We start from the raw sequence: 17873 nt of genomic DNA, 5'->3' as shown, positions 1-17873 counted from the left end.
AAGCAGGTTATGTAAATGAACATGGTTCGTGTGCTATTTAGATACAAGTTCTTGCCTTGAATATTATCCACAGACAGATGTGCTTAGTTGTTACGACAAGACAAGACAAGACAAGACAATGGAGCTAAATGATAGAAGAATCGTGAAGCACTCGAACCTTATTGAAGTCAACTACATGGATGAAAAATCAATTTCGACTAAACCCACGGAACAAGACGAGCTTGCTAATGATCATGGCTGTACAGGAGTTTGTTCAAATACAAACTCGTTACAGATATATCTCCATCATCGAATTCACTGTACATAGACAGCTTGCTAACATGTCCTGCAATTTTTTATCCTGTATTCTTCACTAACCTATTTTTATCCAGTCTGAAGCATCAATTGCAGCCGATCAACCTAATAACTATTGAAGGGAAGACAAGAAACACAACTCAAATCGGTTCATCAATATTCCAGATGAACCAAAAAAGTGCACTCAATTCAATTCTTGATTCAGATTCTTCATACTAGAGAGGACCAAGCAGTTATTTACTAGAGATGTGCCTAAATGTGTCCACGAGACTGGTTCAAACTCTAAAATTTCCACCAATTTAGGTGTCGTTAAGCCATAAAATAATATACAAAACCAGGATATCGATATGTTATTCATACCCTAGCTGCACGAGGCATAACTAAACCTTAAAACTGCCAACTAAGAAACCTTTCTTCCTTGAATTAATTAAACTGGAAGCAATCACTTAAAATTGATATCAAATGAAGATGTCTGCATTAGAAATAACTTATATGTGGGAGAGAGAGAGCGGGAAGGAAGAGATAGATCTAAGAACAAAGACATCTCACCTTCAGATACCACTCATAACATTGATTCGCTAAAACAATGATAGACATGTGGTCTCAAAACACAGAGCCAAAATAGGTACGAAATACCTTGCATATTCTAAGAAGTCAAAGACCAGATCTTCCAAAAATACAAGCCTCCAGCAATCATTGCCTGCATACTACGATAATCCAAAACCTATATTTTTCTACTATAATCCGAAGTAACTCCATCACATGCTGCAAAAACCAAGTGCCTAGCAAAGACAATCGTCAACTGCTTAACAGAAGATGAACTATAAGAAGATAAAAATATTGCTGTTAAATAACTCCAATAGCACGCTCATTTAGAGATAAAAATCACATGATATGAAAGTTAATGAATAGTAAAATGACAAAAACTTCTACATTATACCAGAAATTGTACGTTGTGGTAATAAAAGCTAAGTATTGATGATAACTTTCATCACGGACCAACATAATTAACATTCAGAGAACTATTATTAGGAGGAATTCCCAAAACAAGAACAACATCCCAGCAAAATACTGAGACTCAAAGTTCGCACGTACCCAGTAGATTACTTGGAATTTATTCAAACACCCTGTAGGTAGAGGATAGGATATAGTGTATGGAACTCTGCTTTGGCAAACATCAGATGTAAATCCACTCCCTGAACCATCCTGGTAGTGAAACTCTATACAAATGACAGATCAAAAGAGAACATGGAAGTGGAGTTTAGCATTATTCCAATAAAGAGATGAGCATGTGTTTCATAACTGACATAGCCTTTTGATCAAGAACCTTTAATCCACAGTTATTAGAAAACAAGACGCAAACTAAGGCAAAAAGCTAATGCAATTTCACAATCCCATTCAACTGTTAAAGACCAATGCATCAAACTCCACACACCAAGAAGTAATCTTTTCAATTGCCAAGCTTCCCAAAAGTCCCCTACTTCTTCTTGGGACTCTTTGCAACCTTACCACGCGCATGAACATCCTTCCTATGCAGACGCCGCTGACGCAATTCCCCTAACTTGTGTCCCACCATATTCTCCGATATACGAAACGGAATATGCTTCCTCCCATCGTGTACAGCAATCCTGTGCCCCACCATTTCCGGAATAATAGTAGAATCCCTGGACCAAGTTTTGATCAGATGTTTCTCAGCCCTCTGATTCATCTCCATGATTTTCTTCATCAAGTGATTGGCAACAAAAGGAATTCTCCAGCTCGTGCCGCCTCCGCGGAGGTGGAGCACGAGGTGGAGAGTAGAATCCTTCTGAATGTTGTAATCGGCTAGAGTTCTGCCGTCCTCGAGCTGCTTCCCTGCGAAAATCAGCCTCTGCTGATCCGGCGGGATCCCTTCCTTGTCCTGAACCTTCGATTTCACATTGTCGGTCGTGTCGGAACTCTCGACTTCGAGGGTAATCGTTTTGCCGGTTAGGGTTTTCACAAAAATCTGCATTTTTTTCAAGATTTGAAAACGCTGCGATCTGACGAATGGAAGCCGAGGGGTTGTTCGTACTGCAGGTAAATTCAAACTCGCCCTAAAGTATATAGTAATTACAAATACTCCCCAAAATATTTCATTTTAAGATTTAATTTGGTTATTATCTTTGTCAACAGGTCAAGTATTTTGGAAAAATAATATAAGAAAAATATTGGTCAATTATTTTGGAAAAAATAATATAAGAAAATATATTTTTCAGATATTTTATTAGAAAATGCAAAATATATCTGATTTATTTTCTAAAGCAGATATTTTTATTGAAAATACTGTCTACTGTCAATTAAGAATAAAAAAAAATTTGTGTGAGACGGTTTCACGGATCATATTTTGTGAGACATATCTCTTATTTGAGTCATTTATAAAAAATATTATTTTTTATGTTAAGAGTATTAATTTTTATTGTGAATATCGTTAGGATTGACCTGTCTTACAAAGACTTACTCTTAAGAATATATTGTATTAGTTTTGCCAAACTATATAGTTTCTAATTTTAAAATATAAGTAGTTGAATATGACATATTAACAGAGAATTTGTGGACGATGAAAAGTTATATTAAAATTAATTATTGTATTAGGTGATATAAAACTAAAATAATGTGTTTCTTGACATGATATCATATTAATTTTTATGAAAATAAAATTATAATTTTAGACAAATCATAGTATTTAACATACGTTTTGATTTTATCTGGACAATAGTTTTTTAAAAAACATATTATTATCTGCGATATCATTTCTTTTTTCATTTTGACGAATAAAAAGGTGAAGATTTTCTTATAATTAATATGATACGAAATGAAAATAATTTTATTCTTTTTGTAATGATAATTAATCACTTTCTACTCTTTCTTTGATTTCGATTCAAGAGTTTAAATTTAAATAAATATGAATATTAAAAAGAGCTAAAAAAATACAATTTTGATTTTGTTTTATGATTGGAAATTGTAGACTTCTGTAATTATGTTTTTGCCTGAAAAATGTGTAGTTGTATTCGAAGAAAGATTTAATTATTAGGCAAAAACTTCTGTAAAACGATCTCACGAGTCGTAGTTTGTGAGATAGATTTCTTATTTGGGTCAATCATAAAAAAATATTATTTCTTATACTAAGAGTATTACTTTATATTGTGAGCATCGATAAGTTTGACTATCTCACATATACAAATTCATAAGACCGTCTCACAAAAAATTATTATATTTGAAATGACACCTCATTGAAATCCACTATTTAAGTTTGGATTTAAAAAAAAAAATCTAGGTACTTTGAAATCCCCATTTTGAAATACGAACTCAAATTCCTCCCGTCAAATACAATCTTAAACATTGAAATGAAATTCATCCAGTCAAATGTAAACTTTTAATAAATTATCTAAAAAATTTATTTTGTATAAATAACAACAGAATAAAATGAAATTTATTTGTAAGAATAAGGCAAATTTTAGTTTTTGGTAGAAAAAAACAAATAAGTTATAAATATTTATTGAATAAACTGGTAAAAGATTTTATTTGATTGAACCACATAATCAAACTATAGTTTCAAAGTTGACAGCGAGATTGGCCAAACATATTTACTCGGAAATCACTTCACCGCCACGAAGACGAAGAACCAGGTGCAGAGTCGACTCCTTCTGTATATTGTAATCAGCAAGAGTACGCCCATCTTCTAGCTGCTTTCCGGCAAAGATCAGCCGCTGTTGATCCGGAGGGATCCCTTCCTTGTCCTGAATCTTCGCCTTGACGTTATCTATGGTGTCCGAACTCTCCACCTCCAGAGTTATCGTTTTACCCGTCAACGTCTTCACGAAGATCTGCATCCCCCCGCGCAGCCTCAGAACCAAATGCAAAGTCGACTCCTTCTGGATATTGTAGTCGGCCAGAGTTCTACCGTCTTCCAGCTGTTTCCCGGCAAAAATAAGCCGCTGTTGGTCCGGTGGAATCCCCTCCTTGTCTTGTATCTTCGCCTTCACGTTGTCTATGGTATCGGAACTCTCCACCTCGAGAGTGATCGTCTTCCCCGTCAGAGTCTTGACGAAGATCTGCATCCCGCCGCGGAGACGGAGCACCAGATGGAGGGTGGACTCCTTCTGTATGTTATAATCGGCCAGAGTCCGACCATCTTCAAGTTGCTTCCCGGCGAAGATCAATCGCTGCTGATCCGGCGGGATCCCTTCCTTATCTTGGATTTTGGCCTTCACGTTGTCGATAGTATCGGAACTCTCGACTTCGAGGGTGATCGTTTTACCTGTCAGGGTTTTCACAAATATCTGCATCTTCGATTATCCAGATTCTGAATCAAGAATTTACTGGGTACAGAAAAAAGAAGATTCAAACAAAAGAAGATTGATCAAGAAATTGAGATGATCGAACGTGAAAAGGAGGATGAGTGGTATTTATCAGGGAAGGTTTTGGAGACTTGGCGTGCGCGCTAAGGGGTCTGGAATTATCGAGAGATGACGGGACTCTTCGCCGTCTCCCTACGTATTCTGGATCATTCCTTTTTCTCATTTTATTTATAAAATACAAAATTTATTAAACTAATTATACTATTGTTATCGTGCAATTTCTAAAAACTTAAGAAAATCCATCCATCCACAAAAAATACCTGTCACATGATTCGCACACCCTCACGCAACAGAGACAACGTACTGCACGTCTTTCCAAAAAAAAAAAATACTAATTAAGTTTCGTATCAATGCAAGAAACCCATTAAAAAACGATCAAGCACATACCCATGCTTGACTCTTAATACTCTGCACGTAGGAACCTTTAACACGTAATATAGTTCATATTGACAGAGACAAACGTTTAAAAACCATTAGAGGCATGAACAATCCATGTATATTTGCATAAACATATTTAATATGATTCGGAAGAAAAATCAAAGAAGATTATCAAACTTATCTTGGATTTTTAAGTTGCGATGGTTTGAAACGTGCACTAAGAGTCGACAGATGTCTTGAAACAATTTTGTTCGAGGATTCGAATCAAGTTTTTGTTGTACTTCCTCCCTAGCCGCCGCCTCTCTTTTTCTCCTTTCTCTTCCCTCGTTTCCCTTCTTCTTTTGCTGCTCTTTCTTCTTTTTTTGGCTCTTTCGTTCCTTTTTTTTCTTTTTCTTTTTTGGACTTTCAAAAACTAAAAGGCCCATAAAATCTGAAGAGATATGTCCTCAAATTTTTGGTTTCTCTAGTGTAAATAAATGAAAAGTTGAAAATACTAAAAGAGAAGGCATTAAAAATTTTAAATGGCTAATAAGACAATTTAAAGTTCTAAAACTGACATTCCCTACTTAAATTTCTTAATTAGAAATCGCGAAAACTCTGTGTTTTCCCCAGAATCTATTTCAAATATCTCACCTGGAACTTAATAAAAATCGTTAGAAATTTTAAAAATAAACAAATAAATTTAAATAGTTAAAAGGCGTAATTAAAAATTAATTAGGAAATTTCTGAACAGTTTCGAGCATTACAGTTTCAAAATAGAAAAACCCTGATGGTTTACGTGCACAAACTTGAGAAACATTTAACAGTATTTATTCCCTTAATTGTAATAAGTTATTGACAGTAGATATATATATGACATGCACAAACTTGACTTGATTAATGGATAGATCATTCGTCCTTCATATTGTCATCCACAGCAGTCGCCTTGCAAATCGGACATATATTCTTCATCGATAGCCATTTTCGAATGCAAGCCACATGAAAATCATGGCCACATGCTTTCACAGTCCCAATTTCATCCATGTTTCTGTATTCATCCTGTATTTAATGAATATAAACACAATCACGAAACAATTTTTGTCATAAGTGGCGCACCCATTTTAGTAATTGTAAAAAATACGATTTTTTAGGGAAAAAACATGAATTTTTTATACCATTTTATTTGAAAGACGGTTGTCCATAATGGCCCTTTTGAATCCATCCTATTTCTCATATAGCATATATAGACGAGGGAAGCAAAAAGGAGGTAGAAATTCTTTACCAGACAGATAACACACGTTCCTTCATCTTGGAATAAGTCTGATGAAAGATATGTGGATTCAACCAGACATTTTGAGATTAAATTATCAGACAAGCCGGTGCTGACACTTCCGATCCTTTCTCCGAGTGCAAGAAGTTCCTGCTCAGGCCAAATGCGTGTGTTTTTTATATATGAACTTGATGTAAAAAGAGAAAAAACGCAAGGAAAAAAGGAGGGTATTGAAGCCACCTCATAGGCCATATCCTCTATGTCAAGTCTCATACCCCTGTAGTGATCAAACAGAGTTCTGGATCCATAATATGGCGAGTGGTGGTCCACAGCCATTACACCCTGAAAGATGAACATTTGAGCAACTAATTCAGGGACTAATGTTCATTTCTGCTAAATTGTAATTAGTCTTGAAAATAGTTATTTAACTATTATGTGCAGTAAAGTCCCTTTAGATGTTTAAAAAATTAACATATCATCCTCTGGACACTTTACTGCAATTAACCACACTCCTCTTGCACCTGGTGTTTTGTGTATAAGCTCTACAGTATCTATGCGCCATTGTACACCTAGCCCTTCTACTGCCTATGGTCTTGCATAGCTGCTCAACTGAAGTGCCGATATTTAAATAAGTGAGCATTACAATAAATAGGTGGCACCCTCTAGTTAGTTTAGTATTCATGATCAAACATAAATATGAACAATATCATACTTGGAACTGGTTCACTAATTTAAGGCACATATCAATTATTAGTCAATATCCTCAAAATCAGGTCGAAAATATGCACTCAGATGACCATCATATCAAGCACAATCAAAAGAATAGAACCACCTAAAAAGTAAAGTTTGGAGAATTTTTTTGGGAAGAAACTAAAATTGCTAAATTAAAAGGCAATTTCTGTCGAGAGAAACTTAATTTATTTCTTTTTCTTGAGCAAATTCTCATTCAAAAGACTGTAAACAAGAATACCTCTGGTGAAAATCGATCATGTAAACTTGTTTCCTCGTTATATGCTCTGTGCCTGTCACTTGATGCCAAATTTCTCCAGTTCCTGCTAATGTGGCGCATTCTCAAGGAAGAAAAGTTCCGCAGATGTCTTGGGGGGTAACTTTCTGCAATATTTTGCATACTGTCATCTGGTACAGTCATGCGCCTGGGGTGAAGATTGCTTGGAGAAGCCCTGAAAGTTGGGATAGCTCTTTGATCATAACCACTTCGAGCTCCTGTGACAGAGTTGTTAAAGTTACCATTCAGATTCTGAGAAACAGGATTCCTGTGTGAGGTTGTATCATTGTTGTATCCCCCAATTTCCATGGCGCCATTCGAATGATTGTCAAGTAAATTCAAGGGTTTCGGATCATGACTGAAGAAACTAGAATCTGAAATTTCGAGAAGAGAAATACCTTAGTAAAACAGATAGGGTCACAATGAAATAAAATCACAAAAACTTACTCGAGTTAAACACCCCTCCATGAACAGCAGGTAATATGAGATTATGATTCCATTCCCTGGATGGAGCATTAGAAGCCTGCCTCCAAACATCCACCGAATTAGATTGATCAATGGTTTGACCAGAAACTGAATTGGAAATAGTATTGCTTGTCTGGTTGGGTCCCAGGTATACTGAAGTTCTGCTTCTCACGTTTCTCAGATTACCTTCAGTACCACTAGAGACACAATTATATTCGTGATTGGGAGGATACTCCGAAGATCTATTATGAGATTCTGTACTGTACTTCTCCTCCCACTGGCCAATGTGCAAGTGAAGATTGGACACATTTCCAACATCATGATATCTGCTAGAGGACCCTCTGTCAAACACTGAGGCATTACCAGGGTATTTGCGCTTGTATGGTCGTACACCACTAACCACTGTCTGATCCAAAAAGTCACCCTCTATTCTAGAGACTGTTTGCCCAAAATGGTTGGCAGAAGCCGGGTGATGAGAATAATTATTTTGGTCCATATGGAAATTTCCAGCAGCAGCTTGATGCAGATAAGGAGTATGAGATGGACCAGGAGCCCACAATTGGTAACGCGGCAATTCACCAACGTAATTGTATGAAGAGTATCTGCTTGACCTAGGAGCAGGTATCCACTGAGAAGTAACGCGCCCATCTTGGATTGCCATATTATTCGCAGGATGAGTGAGAGAATTGCTTTCCGAAGCTCTAGCTCTTGCTACAAGAACAGAACTAAAATAAGATTAAAGGGAAATTTAAAAACTGGCAAAGATGGTTACCAAGCATGATTAAGGTGTTGTTCTGTCACGATCTGCGGTTTCATTTTATATCTCAAAAACAAGTTCACAAATTTCAACCCATGATATGCTTGAATCAGATGAAACACGAGCTTAAAAGCATAAAAAAGTTAATCATAATTACAGATTTGTTTTTCTTTCTCTGGTGTCATTGAAGTTCATGACAATAAGGGCAGACATCTGACTTGATGGTATCTCAACCAAAGAAATTCTCACACTGCATATCTAGAAGTTGAAATGGAATGAACTAATGTTTCCTTACACAATTTTATTTGAAGACTATAGTGCCTGAGAAAGCTTCATCGAATGGTCAATAACTCATATCAAGATTAAAATGGTATTTAAAGATGGTATCAGCCTTTTCAAACAATAACGCAATACCACGGAAGTAGCAAATTTGTACCATTATGCATGTCAGGTTGCTCAGTATGATTCCATCGTTGATTATTATCAGTCTCAAAAATCTGAGATGTGTTGAACATGTGCCTATGCCCCATAATCTAACGTCTCCGCTTATTAACCCTGCATGAATTGCATAAAATCTCACAAGGCAGATTTCACTACCAGAAAAAAGTTCAGATTAACGAAAAAACATGTAAGAAAATTAGAAAATCCTCACAGTGATTCGAAGAAGGTTCAGATGTTCAAAGTCAAGCTACAAGCATAGATTAAAAGGCAATGCACAAATGCAACCAGAATTAATATTCATGTTCCTCCATACTACATGTCTTACCAAGTGCACTACTCAAAGTCTATTCCCACCAACCAAGAAGATAGGGTAAAACAGGAAAAAAACTATCTTTTAAAATTTACTTTTTATAAATGGGCACCAAAAACTAGCTATATGCATTTTTCTCGATGACCCAATTGGATCGCCAAGCGCAAGAGAATAATCTTAAATCTGGAAACAAGAATTCATAATGATGGATATAAAATGGATAGTCCAGGAAAAATAGTGCATCGTGCTTCTAACTCCAGTATAATCAAAAAGTATCATGCAGAACAGTTTAACAGTTAACTAAGATATTAAGGAGTCCATTAGCCTGGTAATACCTTCTATTGTGAAATAAGGACAGTCATCTGTATCTGACAGAGGACAGTGCATCAAAGTTATCGGTAGGCTATCCTCTAAAATAATACAATAATGATGATTGAAATTCCAAATAAACTTGCTATAATAGCTGCAGGAAAATTAACCTTTAACACTCTTGGGAATAGATATATAGATAATTGAGAAGAAAGAATGCCCTTTTAAATTAATTTTGGAAGTAAGATGTCATATTTTCCTCGATTGGAACTTTTTTCATTCTTATCTTCTGCAGCACCTTCTATTCTCAGCCATTGCACAACCAGGCTGTCTGACCATCAAAGACCCTCCATCCCACTTAATACTGTTTTTTTTCATGACATTGACGGGAGTAAATATTTTCTAAGAATCGTCTATCATAATCCCAACATAATGCACCAGTCTTCATATGCTTCGAAACTGGATCGAATTAAGTAAATATTTGAGTATTTAAATCATAAAATTTGCTAAAACTCGTGCACACGGTCATGTAATTCTCATGTTTGTGTATTTTGAAACTCAAACATCAATGAAACAAAGAAAATTACAATGCTTCACCTAAGGTCGACTTTAGCAACCAGTTCCGTTCAAGATCACTTGATTAACAATTTGCAGTTTTTCAATTCATCGGTCATATATGATTTTTGAATGTCTAGAGAAAGTAAATGTTCAGCTAATAATTCGTTACATGAAGATCTAAATTTCCATTCAAATGCATAGCCTAACTAGCCATTCCGATTGGCGATTATGCAACTCTTTCATAGTTCAAAAGAAGCACATAGTAAAGCAAGTCTGGGTTATATTATGCAAGGACTTCAAATGTCATAGTATGACTTGCAGAGTTAAGGAAAGAAAGTATGTCAACTTTTCTTCCATTACTCAAGCACTTTACTTCTATAAAGCTCCCCACATACATGATATAAAGAGTTTCATAAGTGAAGGACGGAAAGTTTGTCATCTTCGTATGTATAAGTATAAAATGCAAGGAAAATGTCTTTGCGTGACTTGTGGAGTTAAGAACAGAGAGTTTGGCAACTTTGGTTTTACAATTCCATTGCCTAAACACTTCACTTATCCCACATACATGATGCATAAAAGAATTCCATAAGTTAAACTCCATTAATTATAACATTTCTAGTATACTGAAACTGACTTTATGCTGATGTAAAATATTTTGACTCAGGGAAGGGAATGCTCAAAATTCACTCTGAGTAAAACTTGCCTAAGTAAACTTCCACCGAAGTATATATTAAACTCAAGGATGTTCTTAATTAAAAGGACCATCATAAAATAAACTTCAGGCAAAATTACGTCATTTTACTTGAAACAGTCAATGGTGGTGTAGCCTCCCCAACTTGCATAAGAAGTACAGAGGATAAGTCCTTTCAGATAAGAGGTGAAAACAACTGAAGAATGTGGTCAAGGAAGATCCAAATTCCAGATTTCACCAGAATCATATGAAGTGACTAGCATTGAAAATTCAAATTCCTGACAAACTAGCGTAGAAAAAGTCACTAAGAATTCAGTATCTCGACTTCATGGCAGACATGAAACTATATCTGCAAATCAGAATCTCCTGAAAACTGTGGATAAATTACATTATTATAATGTTTAACATTACAAAGAGACATCAAGGCGCTCCTTTGGCATAAATGTTGCAAATTTCTTTGATCAAGAAAATAGAACAAAATTGAGTATTTGAATATATAAACAACCAATAACAAAACCTTCATCATGCCTATCATGGCTGCGACACCATAACATTAACATTTCACAAAAAAAAAGAAAAAACATTGAAGAATAAGTAGGAGAAAGTCGTGACCGCACTCTGGACAATAATTGTCAACTACTATATACATCGCTCAATGGGCTTCATGTTGGAAAACTTTTCAATCAGGTGAAGTAAATTCCAAAACTATTAATGGGAAATACAATCATTCCTATCGATTTACATCGTTTATCAATGAAAATCACCAGGTGCAATCATGCCTTAGCATGAAACGAAGCTTCTCCACGACCAAAATTGATTTGCAGCAAAAGAATCTCCTACCAGTTGGGACGGATGTTCTCCATATCCATAGTCAGTCATCCCCATTGCCTTGCATCTTCTATTAGGTCATTGAATTACAAGCGAGCAGGAATCGATGCCCATGAGAATGCTAGTATGCTATTCAGACAACTCCCCCTCGTCTAGTCATCTATTATATTGATGTGCTAAATGAATCCAATGTCTTAAACTTTCGAAACAGCCAATGGGCATCCAGCCATGTATTCACTCCTAGGCAGTATTGACAAGACCCCAACTCATCTCATCTTAATTTCTCTCTTACTCAAGCTGTTTTTCAGAAACCATGAGAGTAAGATCACAAACGGTAAACTTTACATCAACTTAAGCATCAAGACCTTATTTAAAGTTAACTACAAGGCTGGTACACCAATTTTCAAAACTGAATTGGAGGAAATGGAACAGATTGCCAACAAGGATAAGTTATAGAGATCTCATTCAAATGTATATTCAATTCTCTGGATATATCCCGAAATACAGGTAAGAGACGAGATGAGCAACAGCTCACTCTTCCACCATACAATTCAAAGAATTGTAACCCAAGTGAGTACTCAAACACCTGCTACCAATTTACACTGAGAAAAGAGATGGTTAAGATAACTTCTAGAACCAAACAACTCAACCGGTATATATCAGCTATCATGCATCACCAGGGATCAGAGATTACGCCAGCGGTCTTGCAGCAAAAATAAAGAGATGGTTAAGGTAGCTTCTAGAACCAAACAACTCAACCGGTATATATCAGGCATCATGCACCACCAGGGATCAGAGATTATGCCAGCGGTCTTGAAGCAAAAAAGTTCCACAACACACATGCTCAGCATGCATGGCAATGATTATTGTAATTCTAGAATAAATTCACAGTGATGTACAGTTACCGTCACTTTCCTTGAGAAGAATGATGGATTGGTAAATAAAAATTTCACGAGGAAAGAAATTAAATATGTCCTGAAATATTGTTTCCTATGTTCGCCTGTTTTTGTCCAAGGATGAAGCACAAGACACAACAACTGCAGCTGGTCAATCTAAGAATTCTTGAAGGGAAGACCAGAAACACAACTCAAACCTGTTCATCAGTAATCCAGACAGACCAAAAAAGTGCCTGCAATACCATTTGTGATTCAGATTCTTCACATTAGAGAGGCTAAGCATCTATTAGTAAGTACGTGCCTAAATATGTCTAGGAGAGTGTTCTTATTCTAAAGTTTCTATCAATTTAGGTGTCATTAAGACATAAAAAATGCACAAAATCAGGAGCTCAGTATATTATCGATAGCATACGTGCACAAAGATTTAAAAGAAGTCTTTTGCCCCTGAAAATAGTTATACTGTAGGAAATACCTTCAAATCAATATCAAATGAAGATGTCTGCTTTAGAAATAAATTATCTGTGAGAGAACGGGGGGAAGAGAGAGAGCTAAGGATAAAGATGTCTCACCTTTATATCTCTCACGATGTGTTTTGCTAACTCGTTTTCGTTTAAGAGTAACAATACTGATAGAGATATTCTCTCACAATGCAGAGTCAAATAGCTGGAAAAGGCATGAAATTCTGGACTAAAGGGCTCTTGATGTACATGTTATAAGATATCGAAGGCCAAATCTTCCAAAAATACATGCCACTAGGCAACGGCAACCCTTTCCTGCATTGTAAGAAATATCCACAACCTATTTTTTTCCACTGTAATCTAAAATACCTCTACTGCTTGTTGCTTAACTAAGTAGCTAGTGCAGATAATTGTCAACAGAATATAAAATCGAAGAATGGAACAACAAAATTTAAAGAAGATTTAATGTCAACTAACTCCAACATAATTCAGGTTGGATAGGACAATCAAAAGTATCAGAATTAATTAATAGTCATAGTGATTAAAAAAACTTTTACATTATATCAGCAAGGGTGGGACAAAATTGGGGTGAAAAAAGCTTTCTTCAAGTGCTGTTCTTAACTTTCACCATACAAAAAAAATTAACAAACAGAGAAATAATATTTGGGGGAGGCCATAAAAATGTGAAGACTCAAATATTTGCATGTGCCTAGTAGGTGAGTTGGAATTATTCAAACACCCTGTCGGTAAGGATTCAATGTAAGGAAATCTGTTTTGGATAACACCAAATGTAAGGTCTACCCTTTCCAACATCCCAGTTACTGGTGACTCAAAATTAAATAATACAAGTTTACATGAGTTTATGTACAGTAATCCAACAATTCACAGCATAAGTTTCATTAAACAATTATAATTTAGAAAAGAAATGAAAATGACCAGGTTAAATTAATTTTCACGTGTTGCGCATGAGATTACGTTTAAAAAATCTTAATAACATTTTCCAGCAGATAATTGACAGCATGATGATCAAATTTATGATATTCTCAGTTTGGAGAGAAGTCATAAGGTTAAATTCACTAAAAATTCTCTGTTTGCAATTTTCCTTCAATTAAGATTCACCTCGAAAATCTCCTGATTCGAAGCAACAGAGCAAACGGCTAAACCTGAAACAGCTCTGGGAATCTAGCATAGAATACACAGCATGACAGTTCAAGTAAAACAGATTTACTCGGACAACTACTAATAGATATTGTAAGTAGGATCTCATTTAATATAAAAATACTGTACCTAATTTTTCCAAATTCGATAAATTGGTTTGAATCACTAAACTAATACCAACCTCGTCTTAAAGTGAGTTGACATATAAAACGCTGACAAAAGTATTCCACATAAATTCTGTAATCATCATATCAATTACCTCTTTAATTGTTGCAAGGCCACCAAGGCCAAATCAAACAAGTCCCTCTAACCATATGGCAAAATGAACGAAATATATATAACCTTCGTATTTGTAGATGAAGATTACATCAACTTCAAATTTCCTGCTACATAATAGAAATCCTCGTGTAGGAAACATGTCAGCCCAAAGATAACTGAATTTGGAGTAAACTGTGAGAAGACAATATGTTTACGACCTTGGGGAAATTTAAGAGCGGGGGTAGGGAGCCTCCAGCTCCCCACGACCACTGGAAAGCGGAAACTATATATTTCAGTCGGAATTAAGTGCAAAGGTTACTCCAAAAGTTACTGAATAACACGAGTAACTTGGTAAAAATGTCATAATAAAGAGAGCAATCTACACAAGATACAGATTAACTTAAAACAGCATGCATTGCATTATTTAGGAATCTGATTATAAAAGTTAATAAATTCAACATAAAAACTAGTGGGCCGAAAATATATGGGGCTACAAATATACATTAAGAATGCTACGGCCAAAAATAACTTCTGTTAATCAAATCGTCACAACCATAATCGCAGTCAAAACAAATGCATGTAAGAAAATCGCAAGAAAATAAAAACCAAATCAGAAAGTAAATACATTAGACAATTAAAGTGATACAAATTCATTACACAAAAACGTTTGTAGACCAGGATCATTCCCAAAAATATATAGATCACCAAACATATAGATGATGAAGCAAAATTGATTGATCGGAGATTCTATAAAGAAAATTCCGATCAACAACCAATAATAAATCCCGGCGGCATATAAAAACAAAATAATTTTTAGGTAAGAAGATAATCCGATGGTAAATTCAGCCTCTGACAAAAATTACATAAAACGAAAATTCAAAACCTTCGTATATCGACTCAATCGGGATCGGAGAGTTCAGATGAATGATCAAACGCTGCCGAATCGAGGGTGGGAAAATGAGAGTTTTCAGGGGAAAAGTGAGTGATTTGCAGCGGTTGATTGTGGAATCGATGCTTTAATTAACTAATAAGCCAAACGTAATAAATATTTTTGGTAAACATTGGCGTAATGAAGGAAGATGTCCGCGAAAGAATTGGTGAGATACTAGTAGAATAGTCGATCTAGATTTGGTTTAGAAAATAAAATAATGAAACGATTAAAATAAAAATGATTTAAAAAAATGATTGAATTATATAATGATAAAATAATATTATATTTGATATGATCGTTAAGAATGAGATAAATAATAATCTTTTGATCAATTGACAAAATTGTCCTTACAATTTTGTGGCGGCGATCGACGGCGACGGTGGTGAGCCTGCCGGAAGCGGCGGCGGTGGTCGGCGGCGGTGGGGGGTGGTCGTTCGGCAGTCGGTGGAGGGAAGTGGTGATGAGTTTGGATTTAGGAGAAAAGTAAAATTGGAAAAATAAGATAGATTACGAGATCCTAGGAGGTGAGGAGTGATTATTTTATCCCAGTTAATATAACATAATCATTCATACGAGGGATTGACTTAGTTAAATAAATATAGTACAAAACGAGTGATAAATGGATTAAAAATTAATAAACTCAAAGTTTATCACCCCTGCCAAACACTGCTTTAATAAAATATTTCCATAATATTTGAGCGATAGATTATGTGAATGTCAATATTCATAAATTCGATTCTACCTATCAATATTTTATCATTACACAAAAGCTATCAAATACGATATACTGTAACTTTTAGTTTCATTCTTAAAATTTTGCTCTATATTTTTTTATATAACAAATAATTTATTCAAATCTTATCGTTTATAGAGTGTGTTTGCAATTACTAAAAAAATATTTATGACTTTTGACTTTAAAATATCTTGTTTGTAGGTTTCTTGAACCCATATTTTAGGTTAACTTTTGCATAATTTAATTGAAACCCAGAAGCTATGGTGGCATGTTGATTTTGCTTCTACAAAAAATGATTATGATAAAAAATTATTTTGGAATAAGTTATTTATGAGAAAATACCGACTTTTGATTATCGGTTTGTTATTTTTGTTTTCAAACATTGTTCACTTTATTTTTCTTCAATTATTCATAATCTATAAATTTAATAAATTTTTTAAATATAAATTTAATAATTTCTTAAAAAGTAGAATTTGCTGTAAAACACTCGTTAACAATAGTTATTATGCACACGCGATACGTGTGCGTACACTTTTTTTTATCATTATTAATGGACTAAAGTGAAATTTGACAAATTATGGATTGACTAAATTGATATTTGAATTGTTGAAATAAAAATAAATAAAAATAAAAGTATGTGTTGAAATTAAAAATAAAACAAAAAATAAAAATGTAATATTAGTATAATATAAGGATAAAATTGGAAGAAAAAGTTGGAATCTTAATTATTATTATTATTTTCTTTGAAAGTGTTTAATTGTTTTCATAATTAAAATCAATTAGTCCACCACGTTTCGTGCAAACTGTAAACCTTTATCAACATAAACATTAATAAGAGCTAAATAATATATTTGATCTAAGAATATATTGAAATATAACTATAGATTTTATATTTGCTTTATATGATATGAGATCAAAATAATATTATATTCGAAATAACATTCTTTTAGCTTCATATTTCCACCACATTATTATTGAAAACATCATTTACCATAATAATAATTGAAACTTTGTGTTATAAAAATTAAATTGTTATTAACTAAAATATTTTATCATAAAATTTAAATTATTTCCGACATATTTTAAATCTCTGAGGAGATTCACAAAATGAATTTTCCACACAATTAATACTTTATAACAATAAATGTTGGCTGCAAGACAAAATCAAAAGTAAATGTCATAATTAATATTAATTACTTGGCATAATAGATGTCGCATGCAGCTCAACACATTCCAAAATATGATGGGATATTTTTCAAAATAAACGGTTTAATTGTTAATGGGAGATATTTGATAATTAATCGACCAACTTATTTTTTTAAAATTATTATAAGTGATTATTTTTGTAAACATGAGATTGCGAGTCGGGAGTTTACTCTTATCATCACTTATTAAATCTAGGAAAACTCGGGGATTCAATCTCAATTTGAGTTATTGAAAAAAGACAAAAACTTGTGTGAAACGGTCTCACGAGTCGTATTTTGTGATACAGATCACTTATTTGGGTCATCCATGAAAAATTATTAATTTTTTATGCTAAAAATATTACTTTTTATTGTGAATATCGACAGGATTGAACCGTCTCACAGATAAAAATCCGTGAGATTGTCTCACAAGAAAAAAAAAATTAAAAATAGATATTATCATAGGTACATTCTATCGAGTTGATTGAAACTAATTCGTTGAGTGATTTAATTGAGTTTTATAATGTATAATTTCAAATAATATAAGATTATTATAACAATAATAATTCATAAGGTTAACATTATACTAG

The 17873-nt window shown here is 34.2% G+C and overlaps 2 protein-coding genes across 8 annotated transcripts; both read right to left on the bottom strand.

The window, feature by feature from the left end:
• Nucleotides 1-1538: 1538 nt before the first annotated feature.
• LOC142546335 (polyubiquitin-like) lies at nt 1539-5387 on the bottom strand. The gene is made up of 2 exons (XM_075654000.1): nt 3915-5387; nt 1539-2308 (listed from the first exon to the last, which is right to left on the bottom strand). The coding sequence occupies exons 1-2, from the start codon at nt 4599-4601 to the stop codon at nt 1772-1774; spliced, it is 1224 nt and encodes a 407-aa protein (XP_075510115.1). The 5' UTR covers nt 4602-5387; the 3' UTR covers nt 1539-1771.
• A 345-nt stretch (nt 5388-5732) lies between these two features.
• On the bottom strand, nt 5733-15534 carry LOC142546333 (uncharacterized). Of its 7 annotated transcripts, none has more exons than XM_075653993.1 (8): nt 13131-15534; nt 10949-12794; nt 8965-9083; nt 7754-8482; nt 7271-7680; nt 6541-6642; nt 6313-6450; nt 5733-6089 (listed from the first exon to the last, which is right to left on the bottom strand). In XM_075653993.1, the coding sequence occupies exons 3-8, from the start codon at nt 9056-9058 to the stop codon at nt 5940-5942; spliced, it is 1623 nt and encodes a 540-aa protein (XP_075510108.1). In that variant the 5' UTR covers nt 9059-9083; nt 10949-12794; nt 13131-15534; the 3' UTR covers nt 5733-5939. The 7 variants fall into 7 exon arrangements, with proteins under 7 accessions (XP_075510108.1, XP_075510109.1, XP_075510110.1 ...); XM_075653994.1 differs by having other exon boundaries at nt 11580-12794; XM_075653995.1 differs by having other exon boundaries at nt 11602-12794.
• Nucleotides 15535-17873: the final 2339 nt, after the last annotated feature.

The sequence above is a fragment of the Primulina tabacum genome, chromosome 5, assembly GCF_025594145.1.
Source record: "Primulina tabacum isolate GXHZ01 chromosome 5, ASM2559414v2, whole genome shotgun sequence".
NCBI classification, from domain to species: Eukaryota; Viridiplantae; Streptophyta; class Magnoliopsida; order Lamiales; family Gesneriaceae; genus Primulina; species Primulina tabacum.
The sequence above is the reverse complement of the archived record's forward strand: the minus strand, read 5'-3'. Positions and strand labels throughout refer to the sequence as shown.